The 27,505-nt window shown below is 35.8% G+C and overlaps 1 protein-coding gene across 1 annotated transcript in view; it reads right to left on the bottom strand.

Moving 5' to 3' along the window:
• Positions 1–27,150, bottom strand: part of LOC123539771 (T-complex protein 1 subunit alpha-like) — a gene marked incomplete at its 5' end in the record, with an annotated part of 28,390 nt that extends 1,240 nt beyond the window's left edge. Inside the window, 6 exon segments of the mRNA XM_053532453.1 lie at positions 2,968–3,131; positions 3,694–3,886; positions 17,807–17,930; positions 21,369–21,544; positions 26,427–26,553; positions 26,969–27,150. Of these exon segments, the coding sequence (XP_053388428.1) occupies positions 2,968–3,131; positions 3,694–3,886; positions 17,807–17,930; positions 21,369–21,544; positions 26,427–26,553; positions 26,969–27,150 (966 nt within the window).
• Between the last annotated feature and the right edge of the window lie 355 nt (positions 27,151–27,505).

The raw sequence follows: 27,505 nt of genomic DNA, 5'->3' as shown, positions 1-27,505 counted from the left end.
ACCCAGTTTTGAGTATGACGTTGTTTTTTTTTATTATTTGACATAGTGACCTAGTTTTTGAGCTCATGTGACCCAGTTTTGAACTTGACCTAGATATTATCAAGATAAAAATTCTGACCAATTTTCAAGAAGATCCATTGAAAAATATGGTCTCTAGAGAGGTCACAAGGTTTTTCTATTATTTGACCTATTAACCTAGTTTTCAAAGGTACGTGACCCTGTTTTGAATTTTATCTAGATATCATCAAGGTGAACATTATCACTAATTTTCATGAAGATCTCATGAAAAATATGGCCTCTAGAGAGGTCACAAGGTTTTTCAATTTTTATACCTACTGGCCTAGTTTTTGAAAGCACGTGACCCAGTTTTGAAAGTGACCTAGATATCATCAAGGTGAACATTCAGATCAATTTTCATGAAGATCCATTGAAAAATATGGCCTCTAGAGAGGTCAAAAGATTTTAATAATTCTAGACCTACTGACCTAGTTTTTGACCGCAGTTGACCCAGTTTCAAACTTGACCTAGATATCATCAAGATGAACATTCAGACCAACTTTCATACAGATCCCATGAAAAGTATGGCCTCTAGAGAGGTCACAAGGTTTTTTTATTATTTGACCTACTGACCTATTTTTTAAGGCACATGAACCAGTTTCAAACTTGACCTAGATATCATCAAGGTGAACATTCAGATCAATTTTCATGAAGATCCATTGAAAAATATGGCCTCTAGAGAGGTCAAAAGATTTTATTAATTTTAGACCTACTGACCTAGTTTTTGACTGCACATGACCCTGTTTCGAACTTGACCTAGATATCATCAAGATGAACATTCAGACCAACTTTCATACAGATCCCATGAAAAATATGGCCTTTAGAGAGGTCACAAGGTTTTTCTATTATTTGACCTACTGACCTAGTTTTTGATGGCACGTGAGCCACTTTCGAAACTGACCTAGATATCATCAAGTTGAACATTCAGACCAACTTTCATACAGATCCTGTGTAAAAAATATGGCCTCCAGAGAGGTCACAAGGTTTTTCTATTATTTGATCTACTGACCTAGTTTTTGAAGGCATGTGACCCACTTTCGAACTTGACCTAGATATCATCAAGGTGAACATTCTGACCAATTTTCATGAAGATCTCATGAAATATATGGCCTCTAGAGAGGTCACAAGGTTTTTCTATTATTTGACCTACTGACCTAGTTTTTGAAGGCACGTGACCCACTTTCGAATTTGACCTTGATATCATCAAGGTGAACATTCTGACCAATTTTCATGAAGATCTCATGAAATATATGGCCTCTAGAGAGGTCACAAGGTTTTTCTATTTTTAGACCTACTGACCTAGTTTTTGACCGCACGTGACCCAGTTTCGAACTTGATCTAGATATCATCAAGTTGAACATTCAGACCAACTTTCATACAGATCCCATGAAAAATATGGCCTCCAGAGAGGTCACAAGGTTTTTCTATTATTTGACCTACTGACCTAGTTTTTGAATGCACGTGACCCACTTTCGAACTTGACCTAGATATCACCAAGGTGAACATTCTGACCAATTTTCATGAAGATCTCATGAAATATATGGCCTCTAGAGAGGTCACAAGGTTTTTCTATTTTTAGACCTACTGACCTAGTTTTTGACCGCACATGACCCAGTTTCGAACTTGACCTAGATATCATCAAGATGAACATTCAGACCAACTTTGATACAGATCCCATGAAACATGTGGCCTTTAGAGAGGTCACAAGGTTTTTCTATTATTTGACCTACTGACCTAGTTTTTGATGGCACGTGACCCAGTTTCGAACTTGACCTAGATATCATCAAGATGAACGTTCTGACCAATTTTCATGAAGATCTTATGAAATATATGGCCTCTAGAGAGGTCACAAGGTTTTTCTATTTTTAGACCTACTGACCTAGTTTTTGACGGCACGTAACCCAGTTTCGAACTTGACCTAGATATCATCAAGGTGAACATTCTGACCAATTTTCATGAAGATCTTTTGAAATATATGGCCTCTAGAGAGGTCACAAGGTTTTTCTATTTTTAGACCTACTGACCTAGTTTTTGAAGGCACTTGACCCAGTTTCGAACTTGACCTAGATATCATCAAGATGAACATTCTGACCAACTTTCATAAAGATCCCATGAAAAATGTGACCTCTAGAGTGGTCACAAGCAAAAGTTTACGCACGCACGCACGCACGCACGGACACCGCGCGATCACAAAAGCTCACCTTGTCATTTTGTGACAGGTGAGCTAAAAATGTCGCACTACGTGTACGTAGAGCTCACTTACAGCATTTATATTACATTACTAGAGAACCAAACTCTTTGATAGGCCTCTTGCTGTACTGTTGTACTTTAGTCTCAGATGCCATTCATTCCCTACCAGACAAACATCTAACTCAAATGTATTTACATGTATATTACTATATATATGAAGTTTGAAAACCCATTCTGACATCTCATTGGATGTTTTCTGAGCACAACATTTTGCATTTTAAGACTGGTCTTCAAACTAAGACTACAAAACATGACAAATTATTTGAAAGCGAGTCATCCTACATGACGAACTACCAAGAATTCTCACTAATACTGCTGCAATTTCAAATTTTTCCTGCAATTCACTAAGAAAAAAGGATGTTTACCCAGAGTCTTTAAAGTCTGGTAAAAGCATAACTTATGGAAATCTTGACATGGACTATGCAGCATACAGCTAATGTGATCATGATTTTGTACTATAATGAAACTGGTCACATTTTTGAGTTGCTAACAATTAATCAACTTCTTATCTGCACAGCTCTGTTTTAACAGCATTTATTTTATTTTTGGTCCAACATCTCACATCCTGCAGGTGGAGTACTACAGCAAGTTCCACCTGCCAGGTGCTGACTTCTACATATATGAGCGGACAAGTGAATTTCTTGAATCCTTAACACTTACATCCTTAGTTCTCTCTGATCTTGTTTCACTTGAGACATGTTGTGGTAAGCCCTCAGTTTCGCTACCAGATCAGTGGAGTCCTGTGCTGCGTTCACAGCCAACTGTTTTGGTATAACCAGCAGCGAACGTGCAAACTCAGCAATGGCCAGCTGTTCTCTAGAACCCTGAAATACAGATCAGTTCATAATTTAGTTACATAACCAAAAAGATGACACTGTTGGACAATGTCGCATGACCTCGACACCTTCATTTTTGTAGGCAAACAAATCAAATGGATGGCTTCCTGCATGGAGCAATGTTTCATACCCACAGCAGTGAGGGGCAAGTGATTTATATTGATTGATTGATTGATTGATTGATTTGGGTTTAACGCCGTTTTTTCAACAGTATTTCAGTCATGTAACGGCGGGCAGTTAACCTACCAGTGTTCCTGGATTCTGTACCAGTACAAACCTGTTCTCCGCAAGTAACTGCCAACTTCCCCACATGTATCAGAGGTGGAAGACTAATGATTTCAGACACAATGTCGTTTATCAAATAGTCACGGAGAACATATGCCCCGCCAGAGGATTGAACTCGTGACCCCGCGATCCGTAGACCAACGCTCTACCTACTGAGCTAAGCGGGCGGGTAAGTGATTTATAAGTCAGCAACCTGTCTCTTATTAAAAACATAGAGACACTAAAATCCTCTGACAACCTAAACAATACAAAATTTCTCACTTACCAATGACGTGGCATAGTTTTCCAGATAGATTGACAGTGCTGCCTCTACGGCCCCGCCTCCTGGCACCACAGTCTTCGATTCTAGAACACGCCTCACTACACAAAGAGCGTCATGTACAGATCTCTCCATCTCATCACAGTAGAAATCATTTGCTCCACGCAAGATGATACTGGCCGCTGACCTTGCCTTTGTTCTGCAAAACAAAATCATATTACCATTAATACAATGTTCGTTTCTTGTGTTTAAACATTGCTTTTCAACATTTTTCATTGATTATAACAAAATTTGTGGGGAGACGATTTTTTCTGGGATTTTGAGCTTGTGTCAATCCCCACGAACAAGTGAAATTCCTATTTATTTCATATTCAAAGTTTGGAATCCACCAATTCTTTTACCCATTTTAGTTAAATTCGTGAAATTTTGTACCCATATAAATTAAACAATAATTCAGAACCTAATGGTCAAGGATGTCTTGTCTTGTTCTCTAGACAAAACTGAAAGCTTCCCAACATTTACAACAACTCAGTCTGACTAAAAATTCACAAAAACTGTGACAGTCACTGAACTTGTCTCATTTCAAGCTGCCACAAACAGATTTGTCTTACACAAGGATCAAACTTGCATCAAGACTTCTAATGCAATATAATTTCACTTGTTTGTTTTGTTGGGTTTAATATCACATCGACACAAAGGTCATATGGCAACTTTCCAGCCCTTGTGTGTATTATTTCACCATGGGCAGGCACCTGGGTAGAACCACTGATCTTCCATAAGCCAGCTGGATGGTTTCCTCACAGCAGGGTTTTTTTTCGGCTGTTTTTATAGCCGTTATTGGGCTATATTCCCAATGCCAAAAAGTATGTATTTTTCCCAAAATGAGTGCAAAAATTCCCAATCTACATTCTGAGAAATAAAATCAACAAAATCGCACAAATATTATGGACAATTTTGTAATGGCAGTGTGTTAAAGAGGTTGTACAATGTGAAAAATGTGTACGAGAAAGTGCCTAAATACATCCTTACTATATCCTATGGGTCTTAATATTTCCCAATTTGGAACATTTACGCGTCAAAATTCCCAATGCTTAGGGTATAGGCTATGTTCCCAAAACAGCAAGAAAAAACCCTGGTCACATGAAAAATTCAACGTCCCCTGAGAGGCCGAACTCACATTGGTGAGGGGCAAGTGATTCGAGGTCAGCGGCCCTTAACCACTTGCCGTCAGAGGCATACCTTTATTGCATTTTGATAAAGTTCTAATGAAATCTTAAATTACTCTTCAAGTCTTGACTAAGTGAAAACAGATTACCAGTAAAAGTACACTTAACATTATCTCTACGCAGTTAAATTTTCCTCGATGATCATTTGCAAAATAGATCTAAGGAAATCCAACCCACACCTTAAAAGTGAAAATTGTCAACAAAGTTCTTATATGTCTAGGAAAATGCACTCTATTAAACTTTTTACCATTTAACTATCTTCAGGAAAATTAGTTGTTAAAACTGTATGGCATAAAAACACATTTTTTTAGCTTTTAGTCTGCCCAAGATAATAATGCTAGAAATGTTTCTGAAAGCACTGATGCTTATTCAGGAACACACTTGATACATTAATGTGAAACACATGTGATAAAGACATCAACAAATTACAACAGGGAAAATCTGTATAGGTCTTAAATAACCCTTGCTTGGAATCAGATTCTCATTTTTTTCCCCATAGACTATACTTAATGTTATTCACACTTTTAACTTCTCGATAACAAGAAAGATTTTAAAGGACAAAATTTCAGCTGAGTGGAAAATAATCAAAAGCTGAGAAAAAAAGAGTTGTCTGAATTGATAGAAGTATAGGGTCAAAATACTACCAGATATTTTCAGACTGATAAGACAAACAATGCACCTGCATTTGTGGATTTGGATAAGTCTTGCACTATATGGCAATGTATTGTGACCATGATGGTAAGCAAGAGTTCAAAGTTTTAAAGCCATATATCAAACAGTTTAGACAAAATATGGAATGGTATGGGAAACATAAATGATTTCCATGTCCAAAAAGGGCAATAATTCATCCAAAATACTTGACAGAGTTATGTACTCTTGCCTACAGATGGAAACCATGGTGATAAACAAGTGTTAAAAGTTTCAAAGCCCAATGTCAAATAGTTTTGACAAAACTTGACTTGTATGAAAACTGAACCAATTTCCAAGTCCAAAAAGGGCCATAATTCAGGCAAAATAGTTGACAGAGTTATGTACCCTTGCTTACAGATACAGACTGTTATAATAAACAAGTAATAACAGTCGTACGTCAAACACTTTACACAAAATGCGTCCTGGTACGAAAAACTTAACCAAGATTTCTTATGATGGTACACATTTAGTGTTGAAAGTTTCAAAGCTTTATCTCAATAGACTTTGTCAAAATGTGGACTAGTACGAAAAACTTATCCAAGGTGTGACGCCGACGCTGACGCCGTGGTGAGTAGTATAGCTCTACTTATCCTTCGAATAGTCGAGCTAAAAATGAGTTTTCATCTGCATACTTATTCTCCCCTTTTCACGCCAAAATTTGTCTGGGAACATAAAACTTGAAAATGACACGACAAAAAAAATAATTTAAAATATCTTGAAACTGAATGTACAGTCAAACTTTATTCGCTCAAACCAAAATTACTTGAACAAATTTTACTTGTCCCTTTGAGTCTGAGTGACCAAAGTTGAACTGTAGAAGAAATCATGGGTTTAAGGTCACAAAGAAAACTTTAATCATATGGCAATTGACCAACATTCATGTTAGATGCAAACTTTAGCTACACCTCTTAGCATTACTGTATCTGGCCAGAGTCCAAATTCTCTTCAAATTCTTCAAGAAGCCAGCTTAATTTATCTCTGACATGCAACAATGTAGGATGATACATGAAAAAGAGAAAAGCCATCATTCTCAGAATTCGTTCAGACAAAACCATTCACTGATCTTTATATTATGTACTATGATCTACTTGCTTATGAATTACTGTCTGAACCAGTTTTTCTATAAAAACATTTTTCCTTTGGTACTCCTTAAATATATGCCCATACCACTCAGGAATCATTTTTAAAAAAAAGATTTAAAAGGGAGGTAATTAGGAACTTTTAAAATTAAAAATACCTTGATCAGTTTTGAATTTATTTTCACGAAACAACTTTGATGGGGTATTTTCATCTGTTAATTTCATCCATTTCAAACAATACTGGGGGTTTTGTTGTTGTTGTTGTTGTTGTTGTTAGTCTTAACTTAAATTTTGGCTTTATTTGTTAATGGATTGTTAAACTGTATCTTAGCTTAAAAGCAACAGTTCCATGTGTAAATTTTATTTTAAAAATCAAAAATAACTTAAAATGATGAAATACATTTTTAGCAATAAGACTGACATTCTTGAAAATATTTCAAAAATTTTAAAAATGCCCTTAAAGACCCAGTGTTGATTTGGGATTTATCACAGCAATAAAGTACAGATAATACGGCACTAAAAAGGACGAAAAATTATGGTTTAACATTATAAATATATCAAAATAAAAACACAAGGTATCCATGAATAAACACATGAATAAATCACAGAGATACAGCAAAACCAAGACTGTTCTGACCCTATTAGTTTCCTCTTATGATAATGCAAAGGTAAAACTCTGGTTCCATTTTTTCTATAGACAACAGGTGTCCCAGAACCACCTGGGACACAGAATGATGTCTAGTTTATATCAAGTTTTTGCAAAATAAAGCTGCAAATTAGCAAAAAAAACTCTGTTAAATGGATAAAAAAGTAATGTTTAATATAAATATGTGTGTGGGGGGGGGGGGGGGGGGGGGAGAACATTTCAATCCAGCCACCACATAACTAATTAATCAAAATGTTCCTTTAACAGTGACTAAGATATATAAAGTGCTTCTTATATTCTGACAATATTAACGGAAACTGGTCAGCACTTCAAAATCTAACCAACATGGAAATGTTTTGTTTTTTTACATTACCCTATTTCCATAACTTGCACTTCACAATGTCATGTAATTTTTGGCAAAGTGCTGGGACACACTCAAATTTTACCAATCAAATTCTTCTGTAGAACTTTCTGGAAATTGGTCATTTGAACAAAGCTTAACCAACATGGAAATGTTCCTTTACACGTTTTGCTTTATCCCATCAGCATAACCTTGTGTGTACTATAAAATACACAGGTAGTGGTATGGGAGCAGTATCTTTTATTGTAAATCAGTGCTCCAGATAATGTTTTGTCCTTTGGAGCATTATAGCCCACAATTTTGAAATCATGGAAGAACTGGAAATATCGAAATAGTCGCTAGTAAATCAGTCCAAGAAAGTCTGACCAACATGGAAATGTTCCTTTACAAGGTTAAGCATAACTTTGTGCACTATAAAACACATCAATATTAAGTTGGGAGCATAAACTTTTCTTGAAATACTCAATGTAACATTTTGCAAAGACTTTTTACTGGAGAAAGAATCTGAAATAAAGGTTCTGCAAAAGAAATAATGTACAACATCCTGGAAATTGGTCAGTCTAACAAAGTCTAACCAACATGGAAACATTTCTTTAGTAAGCTGGGAACATAACTGCTTTTTGAAATACTCGCATCAATGCAACTTTTTGCTGGGACATTTTACAAGAGAAAAGATGTGAAAGAAAGGTACTGCAAAAGACAGACTGTACAACATTCTGGAAATTGGTCAGTCCAACTAAGTCTAACCAACATGGAAATGTTCCTTTACAAGTTTTGTTTTATCCCATCAGCATGACCTAAAATGTCTGCTAAAAATTACACAGGCTGTGATATGGGAACATATACATTTCTTGAAATACTCACATCAATGTAACATTTTGCAAAGACTCTTTACAGGAGAAAGAATGTGACAGAAAAGTTCTGCAAAAGAAATAATGTACCACATTCTGGAAATTGGTCAGTCTAACAAAGCTTAACCAACATGGAAACATTCCTTTTGCTTTATCCCATCAGCATTATCTTGTGTAGTATAATATACACAGGTAGTAAGTTGGGAACATAGCCTTTTCTTAAAATACTTACATCAGGAACATTTTGCAAAGACTTTTTTACAGGAGAAAGAATGTTAAAGATTTTTTTTTGGCAAAATAAATCATGTACAACATTCTGGAAATTGATCAATCCAACAAAATTTAACCAACATGGAAACATTCCTTTTGCTTTATCCCATCAGCATAACCTGGTTTACTATAAAATAAACAGGTAGTAAGTTGGGAACGTAACCTTTTCTTGAAATACTCACATCAATGTAATATTTTGTAAAAAGACTTTTTACAAGAGAAAGAATGTGAAAGAAAAAATTTGCAAGTTTGTCAATCCGACAAAGCTTAACCAACATGGAAACATTCCTTTTACTTTATCCCATCAGCATAACCTTGTGTGGTATAAAATACAATAAAATACAGGTAGTAAATTGGGAACATAACCTTTTCTGAAATACAGGAACATTTTACAAGTCTTTGAGAACATTATAAAATATACTATGTGAAAGAAAGGTCTGCAAAAGACGGACTGTACAACATCCTGGAAATTGGTCAATCTAACAAAGTTTGACCAACATGGAAATGTTCCTTTACACGTTTTGCTTTATCCCATCAGCATAACCTTGTGTGTACTATAAAAAACACAGGTAGTGAGTTGGGAACATAATTTTTTGAAAATACAAACATCAAATATCATTTGCAGGGACATTTTACAGGGGGAAATATGTGAAAGAAAGGTTCTGCAAAAGAAAGAATGTACAACATTCTGGAAATTGATCAATCCAACAAGATTTAACCAACATGGAAACATTCCTTTTGCTTTATCCCATCAGCATAACCTTGTGTAGTATAAAATACACAGGTAGTAAGTTGGGAACATAACCCTTTCTGAAATTATATACCCACATCAGGATCATTTTACAAGAGAACATTATAAAATATACTATGTGAAAGAAAGGTCTGCAAAGGACAGACTCATGTACAACATTCTGGAAATTGGTCAGTCCAACAAAGTCTGACCAACATGGAAATGTTCCTTTTACTTTATCCCATCAGCATAACCTTGTGCACTACAAAATACACAGGTAGTAAGTTGGGAACATAACCTTTTTTCAAATACAAACATCAAATATCATTTGCAGGGACATTTTACAGCAGGAAGTAATGTGAAGGAAAGGTTCTGCAAAAGAATAAATGTACAACATTCTGGAAATTGATCAATCCAACAAGATTTAACCAACATGGAAACATTCCTTTTGCTTTATCCCATCAGCAAAACCTTGTGTAGTATAAAATACACAGGATGTAAGTTGGGAACATAACCTTTTCTGAAATTATATACCCACATCAGGAACATTTTACAAGAGAACATTATAAAATATACTATGTGAAAGAAAGGTCTGCAAAAGACAGACTGTACAACATTCTGGAAATTGGTCAGTCCAACAAAGTCTGACCAACATGGAAATTTATGTTCCTTTTCAAGCGTTGCTTTATCCCATCAGCATAACCTTGTGCACTACAAAATACACAGGTAGTAAGTTGGGAACATAACCTTTTTTCAAAATACAAACATCAAATATCATTTGCAGGGACATTTTACAGCAGGAAGTAATGTGAAGGAAAGGTTCTGCAAAAGAATAAATGTACAACATTCTGGAAATTGATCAATCCAACAAGATTTAACCAACATGGAAACATTCCTTTTGCTTTATCCCATCAGCATAACCTTGTGTAGTATAAAATACACAGGTAGTAAGTTGGGAACATAACCATTTTTTAAAACATCCACATCAGTAACGTTTTACAAGAGAACAGACTGTACAACATTCTGGAAATTGGTCAATCTAACAAAGTCTGACCAACATGGAAATGATTGTTCTTTTACATGTTTGCTTTATCCCATCATTATAACCTTGTGTACTCTAGAATACACAGGTAGTAAGCTTTTTTTTAAATACCCCCACAAACATTTTGCAGAGAACCAAAGTGAAAGAAAGTTTCTGCAAAAGAAAGAATGTACAACATTCTGGAAATTGATCAATCCAACAAAGTCTGACCAACATGGAAACATTCCTTTTTCTTTATCCCATCAGCATAACCTTATGTAGTATAAAATCCACAGGTAGTAAGTTGGGAATGTAACCTTTTTTTTGAAATACCCACATCAATGCAACATTTTGCAGACGCTTTACAGGTGAAAGAATGTTTAGAAAAGAGTTTCGTAAAAGACAGACTGTACAACATTCTGGAAATTGGTCAGTCAAAAGTCTGACCAACATGGAAACATTCCTTTTGCTTTATCCCATCAGCATAACCTTGTGCACTATAAAATACACAGGTAGTAAGTTGGGAATATAACCTTTTTTTTTAAATACCCACTGCAACATAACATTTTACAGAGAGGCTTTACAGGAGAAAGAATGTTTAGAAAAAAGTTTCGCAACATAAAGAATGTGAAACATTCTGGAAATTGGTCAGTCTAACAGTCTGACCAACATGGAAATGTTCCTTTACAAGTTCACATAACCACGTGTACAAATAATACACAGGTAGTAAGTAAGTAGTAAGAAAATATTTGAAGGAGAGTTTCTGCAAAAGAAAGAATGTACAACATTCTGGAAATCGGGCAGTCCAACAAAGTCTGACCAACATGGAAATGTTGACTTTTAACTATATCCCAAATGTATAACCTATTACATGAGAAGACATGACAGGCAAAGTTCTGGGACAGCTTCTACAGCATACATGCTGTTGAAAGTAATGAAGTATTAACATAATCTGACCAAGATGCGGAAATGTTTCTTACCATAATCCCAACAGTTACTGTATTTAACCTGTAATTCCAGGAGATATGACAAGCGAAGTGCTGAGGCACAAAATAACTTTCTGCTCCTAATTTAAGAACACTGCAGTATGTATTTTTTCACAGTTACCCAACATATTCCTATGAAGTTTCATTAAAATCCAGTTCTAACACTTCTAAGATTTTCTTTTATATAAACAAAGAAGGAGTTTATTGTGTATTTTCTTGTCGATTAAATCATGTTTCGCGAAATGACCTACTTTCGGCTATTCGAACTGAAAAAGGATTCCAGTCTAGTATCCCTTCCTGGTGTAATTCAAACATGTTAGAATGGAAATATTCAGCCTTCATGGTCATATTACTACGCATCTGAACTCAAAACCGTGTTTTATTTGCCAACAAAGCACACAAAACTAAAACCTATTTCCCAATCAATAGTTTACAAGCAATTTGGACAATTTTTACACCTTCAAACATCGTTTTCTTATATCTAAATAGTGTAATTTCAAAAGAATCAGGATTCCTACTATACTAGCAGACAAAGTTCATTAATGCATTTCATAAATACTTGCATAAAATAATCCATCTTAAAAATACTATGTACAACATTTTAATAATTGTTCAGTTGTACAAAGTCTAAACAACAGTATAAATGTTCTTTTGATTTATCCCAACAGCATAACCTTGTGTACTATGAAATACATAGGTAGTACTTTGGGGGAACATTATCTTTTCTGAAAAAACCTGATCGAAATTATACACTCCGAAAGTTTAGTTACAATCATTATAGTTCTACATATTATAGGGTTGTAAGCGAGTAAAGGTCTGCTTGATATAATTATGTATAAAATTAATGTAAAACATTCTGGAAATTGATGAAACCAGCAAGGTTTTACCAACATGGAAATGTTGTTTTTTACTATATCCCAATTGTATAACCTATAAATATCACAAGATTATGATAGGCAAAGTACTGGGACACACAATTTATGTTCTGTTCCTGATTAAAATTTCAATTTAAACACTTTAATATTCGATTTTACAGCTCTTATTATACAAGTCATTCTAATCTCATCAAAAGACTAGAAGAAGTGGGCAAATTTTATACTTAAGGGTATGTCGGCAATTTTGGCATTCTCGATCTTTATGGAAAGCCAGTCTCATGCTGAACTTCATTTACAACTAAAGAATGTTAAAATGGTTAATGTGAATACTTAGTCAGATAGAAATTATTGAATGTCATAATGGGTAGACTACCATAACCCTTAGCCTGCTAAATTTCTAAAATGGACTGGTCCATCAGTCAATTTGGGCAGTACAACTTACTATTTAAAGGGGTGTTTACTGAAAATTTACTGACTGAATAGCAAACAGTGCAGACCATGATCAGACTGCACGAATGTGCAGGCTGATCTTGGTCTGCACTGGTCGCAAAGGCAAAATCACTTGCCGCCAGCAGTACGCTAAAGTACCCCTTCAATCTGTTTTGACCATGTTAGCAGACAATATATAATTTTCATGCCTATGTAGCGTTTTGTTTTGTATGTTAATCATGTACACATCCAGACTTTTTACAAGACAGGCTTACTGGTTTACAGACAGATTGCAACGGCATAAATAAGAGTATCTACCATGAAATGAGAAGAAACCATTTTAAGTGTGGGATTTACATCAAATTTATGTTTTCTGCCAAGCGAAGCAAGGAAAGGCACACCAACTGATAGAATCACTGTGCAGTTACAGTATTTCTGTCTGTGTGGATAATATTTGTGCAGCTGTCTACTTAACTTTTACCCTGGTATATTTCTAAAATGGACTGGTCCATCTTTCAATTTGGGCAGTACCACTTGTTAATCAAAGGGATGTTCACTGAAAACTTACTGTCTGAATAGCGAACAGTGTAGACCATGATCAGACTGCACGGATGTGCAGTCTGACCTTGGTCTGCACTGGTCGCAAAGGCTGAATCACCTGCCGCCAGCAGGCTAAGGGTTAATTACGTTTCCTGCCTTTTAATCAGATACTGTTAACACTAAAGGTATTATTTCTGTACATATTAGTCATTTATAATGTTTTTCAGTGAATTACTGAAATATAAGAGTGAAAAATCTCTGGCATTTACAGGTATGTCTGTATATACATACTGGCCATTTATAATGTTTTTCAGTGAATTATTGAAATATTATGAGGGAAATGTATCTGGTATTTTCACAGTGAAAAATATCAAATATGTTTTTCACTGGTATGGGTTAAAATGTTTGTTTTTATTGGATTTAACATGGTACCGACACAATTATAGGTCATACTGTGACATTAAAGCTTTATTAAATGGTGGAGGAAGACCCTACTGGTATGAAACTATAAAATGAGTAGATTAAGTAAAAACATGAGTAAAACATTGTACTAAGATCAAAAGGTCTTTCACTCATGAACACCATATGTTACATTTTCACTTGTGGCTATGCCACTTGTGAAAATATTGCATCCATTGTTAACTCGTGAAAGATATTTCAATCTTACACTAAAACAAACAAATATCCTCTATATAGACACTGTTTATTTAGTGTATATACTAACCATCGAGTCTTTTTGCACAGATAAAGGGTTTCATACAATCATTTTGTTCTTGAAACATTTTCATAATCATATATGACAATTTAGGTTTCATGGTGGCTAAAGACTAAAGCTCCACCTCATCACATTATTCATTTGTTAAATAGAGAAAATGGAACTTAAATATTAAACTTTTTTTTTCATTATTTTTTTTTTTTAATTCCCATTTATGCAACAGTATAATTTGAAATCCCTTTTAAAATTCTTGTTTGTACAAACTTCATGTTAAAGCAATTCAACCAGTTCACAAATAATATTACTACATTAATGAGACAGTTATCAGGTTTAGAATTTTATGACACTAACTAACAGAAAGAGAAATTCCTTTTTTCTCCCCCATTAGCAGAAAATTTCTGGTTTTAAATGTATTTTTTTCCCTACGAAAGCACTTTTTTGCTCCAACAGTAACTTAAACAGAAAATTGAATGCGATTCAATCCCACTAGATTTAAGACATTAAAAGCTTTCAATGGGTATAATCCTCGTGTTATATGTATACAGGGATCATAAATGACATTAACTTTGTTTAATTAACAGTTTCTGAATTGAAAGTTTGTTATTTTTTGGACCAGAGCTCTGCTTAAATATATGAAATCCAGGACATTCACTGATGAAACCTGTACTCTTAAAAAAAAAAAAAAGCGACAATTATAGGTCATATAGTGACCTTTCAGCTTTTGATGGTAAAGGAAGACCCCTGGGGTTCCCCTCTGTGTATTATTTCATCAATGATGGGCACCAGGTCCTGCAGAACTAACAACATCTGAAAGCCAGATGGATGGCTTCCTCATATAAGCATTCTACCCCCGAGGGGCAACTGATTCTAAGTCAACAACCTCAACCACTTGGCCATGGAGTCCCTCCACTCCCCCACAACACCCCCACCCCATGAAAGCCATTGTTCAGGAATTTATAAAAATTAAAGATGTCTAAAATCAGTGCATCATCAATCACTGAAAGATCAGCACAATTCATTCAATTCATATGGATGCTGTCACTCAAACTCTTCGTTCTTGAGACGCTCACGTTATCGCAATACAAGCAAAAAGGAAGGTTGATCCCCACTTCAGATGATGTGCAGAACTAAGCTGCAGGGCCCCAGATTCATCATCATTGAAAAGTATGAAACTTGATTTAGACTTGAAAACTGCAAAGATTTAATTTGACATAATTTCTTGACGGCTAAGATACACTATTGAAATTTTGTCGAGCTCTAGTTTTTAGTTAACAATCTGTGTTCACAGAACAAACAAGAGGGCCATGATGGCCCTATATCGCTCACCTGTTATCATTGCACTTGAGGACAAGAAGGTCCTCAGAAAAAATATCTAAGTCCAAAGGACAGGAACAACAAAGGAAAGAAATTTAACCAAAAAGAAAAAAAAATTCTTACAAGGTACAGATATGTCAAAATACACCTAAAAATTGGAGGTACCATCCATGTTGTACCACAGAAAAGTGGTTTCGGTTTTTCCCTACGGCCAATAATAAAAAAGTTTTAGTAAATAAGCTGTTTATAGTAACGTAAAAGGGAAGTAATTAAAAAGAAAATGTACAAAAGAAGGATCTGCCAAATAAATCTGTTGACATAAATGAAATTTCAGATCAGTATCTTCATTAGTTACGGAGATATACCCATTTTAATTTGAAATAAAGGGAGGTAATTTGACATAAAATCAGTCTATAGTTATCTACCCTGATTGGCTCAGTCCAACTAATGACAATAATGAAATTTCAATCAAGTCCTATAAGTACTTACTGATATAAATCCATTTTGACTACAATCAGGGGAGGTAATCAGATATAAAATAACTCTGGAACCTACAATTGGATCTGATTTGTCATGGAATCCAAGATTTATTGTTGTTGAAGATATTTTGGAAGTTTGTATCAAATAAAACCATAAATGAAGTCTCTATATGGCTGCAAAAGCCAAAATAGCCAATTTTGGACCTTTAAGGGGCCATAACTCTGGAACCCATGATGGAATCTGGCCAGTTCAAGAAAGGAACCAAGATCTTGTGGTGATACAAGTTGTGTGCAAGTTTGGTTAAAATCAAATCATAAATGAAGTTGCTATTGTGCAGACAAGGTCAAAATAGCTAATTTTGGCCCTTTCAGGGGCCATAACTCTGGAACCCATTATGGGATCTGGCCGGTTCAAGAAAGGAACTGAGATCTTATGGTGACACAAGTTTTGTGCAAGTTTGATTAAATTCAAATCATAAATGAAGCTGCTATTGTGCAGACAAGGTCAAAATAGCTAATTCTGGCCCTTTCAGGGGCCATAACTCTGGAACCCATAAAGGAATCTTGCCAGTTCAAGAAAGGAACCAAGGTCTTATAGTGATACAAGTTGTGTGCAAGTTTGATTAAAATAAAATCATAAATGAAGTTGCTATTGTGCAGACAAGGTCAAAATAGCTAATTCTGGCCCTTTCAGGGGCCATAACTCTGGAACCCATAAAGGAATCTGGCCAGTTCAAGAAAGGAACCAAGATCGTATGGTAATACAAATTGTGTGCCAGTTTGGTAAAAATCAAATCATAAATAAAGCTGCTATTGTGCAGACAAGGTCAAAATAGCTGATTTTGGCCCTTTCAGGGGCCATAACTCTGAAACCCATAATGGGATCTGGCCAGTTCAAGAAAGGAACCGAGATCTTATGGTGATACAAGTTGTGTGCAAGTTTGGTTAAAATAAAATCATAAATGAAACCACTATCGTGCAGACAAGAAATTGTTGACAGACGGACGGACGGACGACGGACGAAGGGTGATCACAAAAGCACACCTTGTCACTATGTGACAGGTGAGCTAAAAAGAAAAATTTAGCCTTCTGATGTCTAGGTTTCATACTTACAAACTTGGATAAATACGAGCCTAAGTTTCCCGTGACAAGTTGCCAAACTACTATTCATTTTCATAAACTTACCATCAGCCAACATTTGGCTGTTTCTAATTTGTATGTTTTTTTTTCCTTATAAGTTTATATTTCTACAATTGCTACTAAGATTATCTAAAAGCAATAATGCCATTATGGGCCTGTTGGCAGTGGCAGAAATAAGTAAGTGTACTTGATACTAGAAATTTCACAGCTTAGTTGTCATTAAGGTAGTTCTGCACGTTTGGATCAATTTTTTTTTTTCTACAATGTAGAATTTGATTTAACTCTGATTTTTCAAAACTTCAAAATATACCTAGAAAATTCAGCAAATAAAAAAGATTGGGACTAATAAAATACGAAGTTCAGACGATACTTCTCTTGCTTCGGCTTACAAAGACCATAGTTCACGTTTTGCTAATGAATCACTAAATCCAGTTTTTATGATATTGAATAACAGCCTAGTGTAGCACTGTTATTTGACACTCTCCTGCTACAAACATTCCCTGTCGGGGCTGTAAATGTCGGGGATTTTAAACAGGACACTGATTCACTTCAAAATAAAAAGCTTGAAATTCTACTTTTCGAATCCCAAAATATCCCTTTTTCAAAACCGTTACATAGGAAAATTTTCGCAACCAGAACCTGAAATATATATGGACCAGTATTGAAAAAGTCCAAGGTCTGATTTTAAGCCAATTTCAAATCTGAAAAAGCCTGTCACAGAAAAGAATTCGATTTCAGACCAAACTCCAATGTTATAAGGGACTTACCCTTTAATGAGAATGAGTTCATCATCGCAGATTCTATCCTGTACAACCTCCTCGGCTTGACCTAGATACGACGCTTCATAGGTCTCTTCACCTTCCAGGTTAGCCAGTGTCGTCACGAGAACAGCTGAAAGAAAGCAAAATAGTGCTAAAGAAAAGATGACATATGAAATATCAAATAACAATACTATGATACCCACAAAACCAAAACTGTTTACTAATCTTAATATTCAACAACAAACTACTTTTGAAAAACAGCATGCCCCCCTATACTGCTTCATCTGAATGGAAGTGGTAACTGATATGTAATATCTGGGTAAATGTTTGGTCAAATTTTTATAACCTGTATGTTATGGACCAGACAGAGAAAAACCCTTATTGACCTTTGGCCTCAGAGTATGAACATGATCTTTGAACTGGGGGTCATGGTGTTTAACATGACAAGCTGTTTCATTCTGGGAAATATTTGTGTCAAATATTAAAATCTTTTGATGGATGGCAGATTTATGGACTGCTCAGGAAAAAAACTACTGTATAGTAGGATATATTCACGGAGGTTTAATTTTCGCTATATTCGTGGTTGACATTGACAGCGCAAATCTAAACACCGCGATATGAACAAGAGCTGTCTGTTGACAGCGCGCTCGACTATTCGAAGCATTGATAGAAGTATAGGGTCAAAATATTACCTGAGATTTTCAGACAAAAGGAAAGGAACAGGTAAGACAAACAATGTACCTGTATTTGTGGATTTGGATAAGTCTTGCACTATATGGCAATGTGTGACCATGTTCGTAAGAAGTTTCAAAGCCATATATCAAACAGTTTATAGATAAAATATCGAATGGTATGCAAAACCTAACTAATTTCTATGTCCAAACAAGGGTTATAACTGAGCTAAAGTCCTTGTCCTAGGTAAGTAGACTATGAAGGTAAACAAGTGGTCAAAGTTTCAAAGCCATATGACAAACAGGTTAGGCAAAATACAGACTCATACGAAAAACTTCACTGATTTCAAAGCCCAAAAGGGGCCATAATTTAGCCAAAATAGTTGTCAGAGTTATGTACTCTGATCTACAGATGGGAATCATGATGATAAACAAGTGTTAAAAGTTTCAAAGCCACATGTCAAATAGCTTTGACAAAACGTAGACTTGTATGAAAACTGAACAAATTTCCAAGTCCAAAAAGAGCCATAATTCAGCCAAAATAGTTGACAGAGTTATGTACTTTTGCCTACAGATGGAAATCATGATAATAAGCAAGTGTTCAAAGTTTCAAAGCCACACGTCAAATAGTTATGACAAAGCATGGACTTGTGCGAAAACTGAACCAATTTCTAAGTAAAAAAGGGCCATAGTTCAGCCAAAATAGTTGACAGAGTTATGTACTCTTGCCTACAAATGTAAATCATGATGATAAACAATTGTTCAAACTTCCAAAGCCACATGTCAAATAGTTTTGACAAAACATGGACTTGTACAAAAATTGTACCAATTTCCAAGTCCAAAAAGGGTCATAATTCAGCCAAAATAGTTGACAGAGTTATGTACTCTTGCCTACAGATAGAGACTGTTATAATAAACAAGTGATAAAAGTTTCAAAGTCATATGTCAAACACTTTACACAAAATGTGAACTGGTGCGAAAAACTTAACCAAGAATTCTAAGTTAAAAGGGGCCATAATTCAGCCAAAATCCTTGATGAAGTTATGTACCCTTGCCTAAAACTGGACATGGTGATGGTAAACAAGTGTTGAAAGTTTCAAAGCTTTATCTCAAAAGACTGTCAAAAAGTGGACTGGTACGAAAAACTTAACCAAGGTATGACACCGACTCCATGGTGAGTAGGATAGCTCTACTTATTCTTCGAATAGTCGAGCTAAAAATCCTAAATGTTATAATGCTAATAAAGGTTGGCTTTTATCTTTAACCTGTGATAAAACTGAACAAGAAAACTAACAGGAGGCGTCACGCAGATTGCCGATAATTACTGGCCATTTCATCTATAAAGTTTAACAAAGGACAATCACACCATTTGTTATCGGTTTGAATTGAGAAGTTGATGTCATTTTGAAAAATGCCATTCCGATATTATAAATTGCTTAAAGCAATTTGCTTTCTATACAAACATAAAAATATTTAAATTTTAAAAACGAAACATCAAACAGAACTATGTTTTATTGGTTTTACTGCCAAGAAAACAAAAATTGATAGTTCACAGAGACCGATTCCACTCTCCGCAAAGGAGGTGTCGATGTAAATCCTACTTTCGTTTTCAATCTACCTCAAAATTTACGTATTTATCACTATTTGCATTTCTAGGAATAGAGACGTCTCTTTCTGTTGTTTACAACCATTGTTTATAATTCGGGGACGAAGTAGTTTCCACGAAATTAAGACACTGCAAATTCAAAACTCTTCAAAAAACGTGAACATTTGGCACCGTGAATATAACTCACTATACAGTATTGAAATCTGAACTGTGTGACCTTGACCTTTGAGGTAGGGATCTGGGTTGCACACAACACACTGTTTCATCGAGGGGAACATTTGTGTTAAGTGATATTAAAATCTTTTGATGGATGACAAATGGGCCATACAGGAAAAAAACCTTGACCTTTTGGCTAGGGGTCTTGGCATCACGCATAACATGTCACTCCAGTATGGGATACATTTGTGCCATATATTAGAATGCCTTAAAAAGTGACAAGAGTTATGGACCCGACAGAAAAAAGCCCTGTTGAACCCTATGTGTAACCTTGACCTTTTAGCGATCCAGGTCTTGCGCATGACACATCGTCTCATTATGGGGAACAGTTGTAGCAAGTTACTGTGAAATCATTAATATTCGTGGGGGACTAATTTTCGTAGATTTCGTGGTTGAGTCAATCCACAAAATTTAATCCCAACAAACAAGTAAAATTCACATTCATTTTATGTTCAAAAGTTGAAATCCACGAATTCATATCTCCACAAAATTGCCATTTTAACCAAAACCACGAAATTTAATGATTTTACAGTATATATTAAAATCCCTTGATGGACAACCAAGTTACTGACCAGACACTAATTCAGGACGAACAGACGGACACATAGTAACAATTTATTTATTTATTCATTTTGTTTGGTTCAAGATAAAACTGACAAAATTATAGATCATATCGCAGAATATGGCATGCAAGGAAAAAGTTTAAGGCGATTGTAGAGCCTCGTTACCACCTAAACAGTTATCCTCGAGCCAGATATTTCCATCCACACCTTCAACAAGTAAAAGATTCTTAAAATGTGCCCCTCAAAGCAATGTTTCATCTTGGGCGGACACCTGGGTAGAATCACTGGTCTTTCGCTAGCCAGCTGGATGACTTCCATAAGACCTTAAATGCATGTCCAGGTAATATGGGCATGGGCCAGCACCTGGGCAAAACCACCAAACTCTGACAAGGCAGCTGAATGGCTTCATCGTAAGACAGAATTCTACACGAGGTGATGCGGTGCAAGTCATCTGAAGTCAGCGGACCACACTGGCTGCATCCCAACACCTCTCAAAAAATAATTCAACTCACCTCCTGTTGCCTTAGCAATTCTCTTCAGATCAATCTTCTTACATCTTCTTACTGCCATTGCACCTGCTTCAACAAAATACTTCAGACATAAATCATCTATCCCTCCTGTGGTCAGAATTACATTTGCTCCTGTCGATAAAATTTTCTCTATCCTTTCCTTTGTGATATCAGATTCCCTGAAAAATGCAGTAAAATGAATACACTAAGTGCACAGATAACAAAAGCCTCGGTAAATACAGAACTCTAGCCCTTTACCCAGCTAAATTTCAATAATGAACTTGTCCATCTTTCAGTTTGGACAGTACCATTATCTGTTAAAAGGGGTGCATACCAAAAAGATACTGACTGAATGGAAAACAGTGCAGATCATGATCTGCACTGGTCACAAAGGCAGAATCAATCGTGTCCAGCATGATAAGGGCTAGATACAGCTAGTATTTCTTTTATCCACTTACGGCAAAATCAATTTGGGTTCCATTCTTCTGAAAGTTACCTTTCATGATATTGCAAGCATTTAATATCTTTTATTTACAGTTTCAGACTTTAAATTCCACTTTGTTTTCTTTATAATTCCATATTTTTCATGGAGTACCGAAACCTATTTTCAGAACGTACAATTGGAAGTATAGTATTTTTGTCTGTTTTCCCATGCGTCAAAAAAATCTGTGGATGTAAACAATCAACCTTGGCAACTGCAAGCAGTAGTTCTGAAATTTTGTTAAAACAAGCAAATTCGATGAATTGGTATCCCCCGCCGAAAGGGTTTGTGATGAGGAATGGCAAAAAAATATATCCGGCAAAAAGTTAAGGATGTTAATAAGAAGCAAATAATTTCATTGGTCAAAATCAATTTAACAGAAAACAAATGTTTAATTAAAGAGTACATAATAAATGTATGATACTTTGATCCTGACTAAAGAATTTATTTTGAATGGGATATGCTTACTGTAATAAGCTTAGCTTTTAAAATTAAATGCAGTTAATTGAAATATGAGCTTGAAGTTTAACTGGAACGAAATATTGTCTTTGAGTGGTTTGGCACCAGGTGTTGTTGTTTAACATGTACATTTGAACTTAAAAAAACAGATGTCCTTATGAGAACACTGGTAAGATATCTTGAACATGACTGAGGGCAAGGCTTGTGCAGTCACAACTTAACATGTTGAAGGTTTGAACATTAAAAAAAAAAAAAAAAAAAAGGAATGGAAATATATATATGTATATATATTTATTTTTTAAGGGTGTGGGGGTGCGGGGGAACGGGAGAGGAAACAAAATTTCACATGTTGATTATAAATATTGATGGAAAATTAACAAGAGCACCGCCTTGCGGGTGCTGACGCTCATCTGATTTTTTTTGTATAATAGAAATATTGTCCTACCCATGATTTTCTAAGTCTAAAAAGGGCCATCATTCTTGCAAAAAGCAGGATAGAGTTATGTTTCTTGATGTACAGTGTCCACTTATGATTGTGAAAAACTGTTGCAAGTTTTAAAGCAATAGCTTTGATAGTTTATGAGAAAAGTTGCCTTAAACATAATACTCAACCAAGAAAATGATTTTCTAAGTCCAAAAGGGGCAATAATTATTGCAAAAAGCAGGATGGAGTTATGTTGCTTGCTGTACAGGGTCAGCTTATGATGGTGAACAAGTGTTGCAAGTTTCAAAGCAATAGCTTTGATAGTTTAAGAGAAAAAGTTGACCTAAACATAAAACTTAACCAAGAAATCTGATATTTTCTAAGTCCAAAAGGGGCCATAAATCTTGCAAAAAGCAGGATGGAGTTATGTTTCTTGCTGTACAGGGTCAGCTTATGATGGTGAACAAGTGTTGCAAGTTTTAAAGCAATAGCTTTGATAGTTTAGGAAAAAAGCTGACCTAAACATAAAACTTAACCAAGAAAACTGATTTTCTAAGTCCAAAAGGGGCAATAATTCTTGCAAAAAGCAAGATGGAGTTATGTTTCTTGATGTACAGGGTCTGCTAATGATGGTGAACAAGTATTCCAAGTTTCAAAGCAATAGCTTTGATAGTTTAGGAGAAAAGTTGACCTAAACATAAAACTTAACCAAGAAATCTGATATTTTCTAAGTACAAAAGGGGCCATAAATCTTGCAAAAAGCAAGATGGAGTTATGTTTCTTGCTATACAGGGTCAGCTTATGATGGTGAACAAGTCTTCCAAGTTTCAAAGCAATAGCTTTGATAGTTTAGGAGAAAAGCTGACCTAAACATAAAACTTAACCAGGCAACGCCGACGCCGACGCTGACACCGACGCCGACGCCGACAACCGCTCAAGTGATGACAACAACTCATCATTTTTTTTCAAAAAATCAGATGAGCTAAAAAATGAAAAACAAGAGGGTCATGATGACCCTGGATCGCTCACCAGAGTAATATGAGCTACATGTTTCTAATGTCAAACTGATGATTTTTAGAAATTTCTTGGAAGATTTTCCGATGTACAATCAAGTAACCCCTGGGGCGGGGCCAATTTTACCCCGGGGGTCATGATTTGAATAAATTTGTAGAAGTCTACTAGGAAATGTTACATATCAAATATCTAAGCTCTAGGCCTTCTGGTTTATTTTTAGCAAATTTATGAAGATTTCCCTATGTACAATCAAGTAACCCCTGGGGCTGGGTCAATTTTACCCTGGGGGGTTAAGATTTGAACCAATTTTGTAGAGGTCCACTAGGCAATGCTACATGTCAAATATCTAAGCTCTAGGCCTTCTGGTTTATTTTTAGAAAATTTTGAAGATTTTTCTATGTACAATCAAGTAACCCCAAGGGGCGGGGTCAATTTGACCCCGGGGGTCATGATTTGAACAAATTTTGTAGAAGTCTACTAGGCAATGCTACATGTCAAATATCTAAGATCTAGGCCTTCTAGTTTATTTTTAGAAATTTTTTGAAGATTTTCCTATGTAAAATCAAGTGACCCCTGGAGCGGGGTCAATTTTGACCCAGGGGTCATGATTTGAATAAATTTTGTAGATGTCCATTAGGCAATGCTACATGTGCAATATCTAAGCTCTAGGCCTTCTGGTTTAATTTAAGAAAATTTTTAATGATTTTCCTAAGTAAAATCAAGTGACCCCTGGGGCGGGGTCAATTTTGACCCCAGGGGTCATGATTTGAACAAATTTTGTAGAGGTCCACTAGGCAATGCTACATGTCAAATATCTAAGCTCTAGGCCTTCTGGTTTATTTTTAGAAAATTTTGAAGATTTTTCTATGTACAATCAAGTAACCCCAAGGGGCGGGGTCAATTTGACCCCGGGGGTCATGATTTGAACAAATTTTGTAGAAGTCTACTAGGCAATGCTACATGTCAAATATCTAAGATCTAGGCCTTCTAGTTTATTTTTAGAAATTTTTTGAAGATTTTCCTATGTAAAATCAAGTGACCCCTGGAGCGGGGTCAATTTTGACCCAGGGCTCATGATTTGAATAAATTTTGTAGATGTCCACTAGGCAATGCTACATGTGAAATATCTAAGCTCTAGGCCTTCTGGTTTATTTTAAGAAAATTTTTAATGATTTTCCTAAGTAAAATCAAGTGACCCCTGGGGCTGGGTCAATTTTGACCCCAGGGGTCACGATTTGAACAAATTTTGTAGAGGTCCACTAGGCAATGCTACATGTGAAATATCTAAGCTCTAGGCCTTCTGGTTTATTTTTAGAAAATTTTTGAAGATTTTCCTATGTAAAATCAAGTGACCCATGGGGCGGGGTCAATTTTGACCCCGGGGGTCATGATTTGAACAAATTTTATAGAAGTCTATTAGGCAATGCTACATGTCAAATAACTAAGATCTAGGCCTTCTGGTTTATTTTTAGAAATTTTTTGAAGATTTTCCTATGTAAAATCAAGTGCCCCCTTAAGTGGGGTCAATTTTGACCCCGGGGGTCATGATTTGAACAAATTTTGTAGAGGTCCACTAGGCAATGCTACATGTGAAATATCTAAGCTCTAGGCCTTCTTGTTTATTTTTAGAAAATTTTTGAAGATTTTCCTATGTAAAATCAAGTGACCCCTGGGGCAGGGTCAACTTTGACCCTGGGGTCATGATTTGAACAAATTTTGTAGAGGTCTACTAGGCAATGCTACATGTGAAATATCTAAGCTCTAGGCCTTCTGGTTTATTTTTATAAAATTTTTGAAGATTTTCCTATGTAAAATCAAGTGACCCATGGGGCGGGGTCAATTTTGACCCCGGGGTCATGATTTGAACAACTTTAGTAGAGGTCCACTAAGCAATGCTACAAGTCAAATATCTAAGCTCTAGGGCTTCTGGTTTTTGAGAAGAAGATTTTTGAAGATTTTCCTATGTAAAATCAAGTGACCCCTGGGGCGGGGTCAATTTTGACCCCGGGGTGACCAAGGCAAGTGGGCGACCAGGTGTGGGTGCGCAACTTCACATGTTTATAATAAATGTTCACAGAAAAGAATGAAAGAAATTTAATGAAATTCTGCCAAATGGCAAGTTTGTTATACATGTACAAATATGTGGATTTTTAGACAATTAAAGGGCAATAACTCTGCAGTTACAAAAGAAATCCACACGAAATTGTGTGTGCACAACCACATTATAGCGCTCTAAATTCTGTTAAAGTTTCATAGTTCAAGGTCAAATATATCGAAAGTTATGATGCAGAAATTGCCATATTTATAGTACCCTATATGGTTAACACTAGAAACTTCTAAGGGCCATAACTCTGGTGTTACTTGGGCAATCTGACTGAAACTTGACGGGCCGCAAGAACTCATAGTGGTGAACACGTATATGAAGTTTTAAATAAATGTTCCCAACCATTTCCTAGATATGGCTCCGGACAGACGGACGGATGGACGGACGGACGGAAAGACGGATGGACAGACAACGCCAAAACTATATCCATCCGACTTTCGTCGGGGGATAATAATTTGACCGTAACTTGTATGTTTTGGTGTAAGAAGTATTAATTATTTTTCCACAGAACTGATCATCGTTTTTGTCTCAGTTTCTTACAGCACTGTTTACATCCGGAAATAGATGATGGAAACGTACCTCTGTCTAACTAATTCTAACTGATTTGGATCTTCTATCAACACCTGCACCCCCATCTTCATCTTGGCCTTCTGTAAGCTGAAGTCTAAACATGCTATTTTCGCTCCAGTTATTTTCTTTGGTAGAGCTGAAAACAAATCAATGCAAACAACTTCACCGTAACTATCAAACTAGCTTTGTTGTTTTTTTGTTTGTTTTGGGTTTAATGCTGTTTTTCCAACAGTATTTCAGTTATGTAACGGCGGGCAGTTAACCTAACCAGTGTTCCTGGATTCAGTACCAGTATAAACCCATTCTCCGCAAGTAACTACCCACTTCCCAACAGGAATCAGAGGTGGAGGGCGAATGATTTCAGATACAATGTCTTTCATCAAATTGTCACGGTAAACACATGCCCATCCCAGGGTTCGAACTCATGACCCCGCTTTCCATAGATCTCAGCTCTCCCTATTGAGCTAAGTGGGCATACCTATGAATAATGAATACACTGGAACTTCCTGTCTGGCATAAAATGAAATGAATAACATTGTTAAAATATTTACCTTGTGATGCAACTGTACAATTAAGAGCGTAACCCTTGACAAGAACACTTTCACTGGAACTCTGTCCGTGTGCTTTGAGTATATTCACTGCCTTGATTGGATATCTGTAACCCCCTTTACCATCTGACGTCCTCACTGCGTATGCTGCGTCAACCACCATGTTGGAAAAGAAATCTGATTGACTGACAACTAATTAAGGAATCAAACAATTTCAGCAATAGACAAGAATCAGTAACTGTTATATATAAAACTCTATGCAAACTAATATTAAAGGGATATTTCATATATACTTTGAAAAATTATTTAATTTCGCGGATATAAAATTTTGTTGTTTTACGGTAACTCAAAATGACCAACTTGTCGTGATATGCATTTGTGGACATAAAAGAATGGAAACTTCGCTTGTTCCTTTCATGGATTGGCGCAACCATGAAATGCACAGAAATTAGTCCCCCGTTAAAATATAGAAGTTTTCACAGTATGTTTATCAGCTGAATGTGTGAATCACATTTATGAAGGACATTTTATACAAAACAT

Source organism: Mercenaria mercenaria, unplaced genomic scaffold (assembly GCF_021730395.1).
Source record: "Mercenaria mercenaria strain notata unplaced genomic scaffold, MADL_Memer_1 contig_1259, whole genome shotgun sequence".
Lineage (NCBI taxonomy): Eukaryota > Metazoa > Mollusca > Bivalvia > Venerida > Veneridae > Mercenaria > Mercenaria mercenaria.
This window is presented reverse-complemented; position numbering and strand designations above follow the sequence as displayed.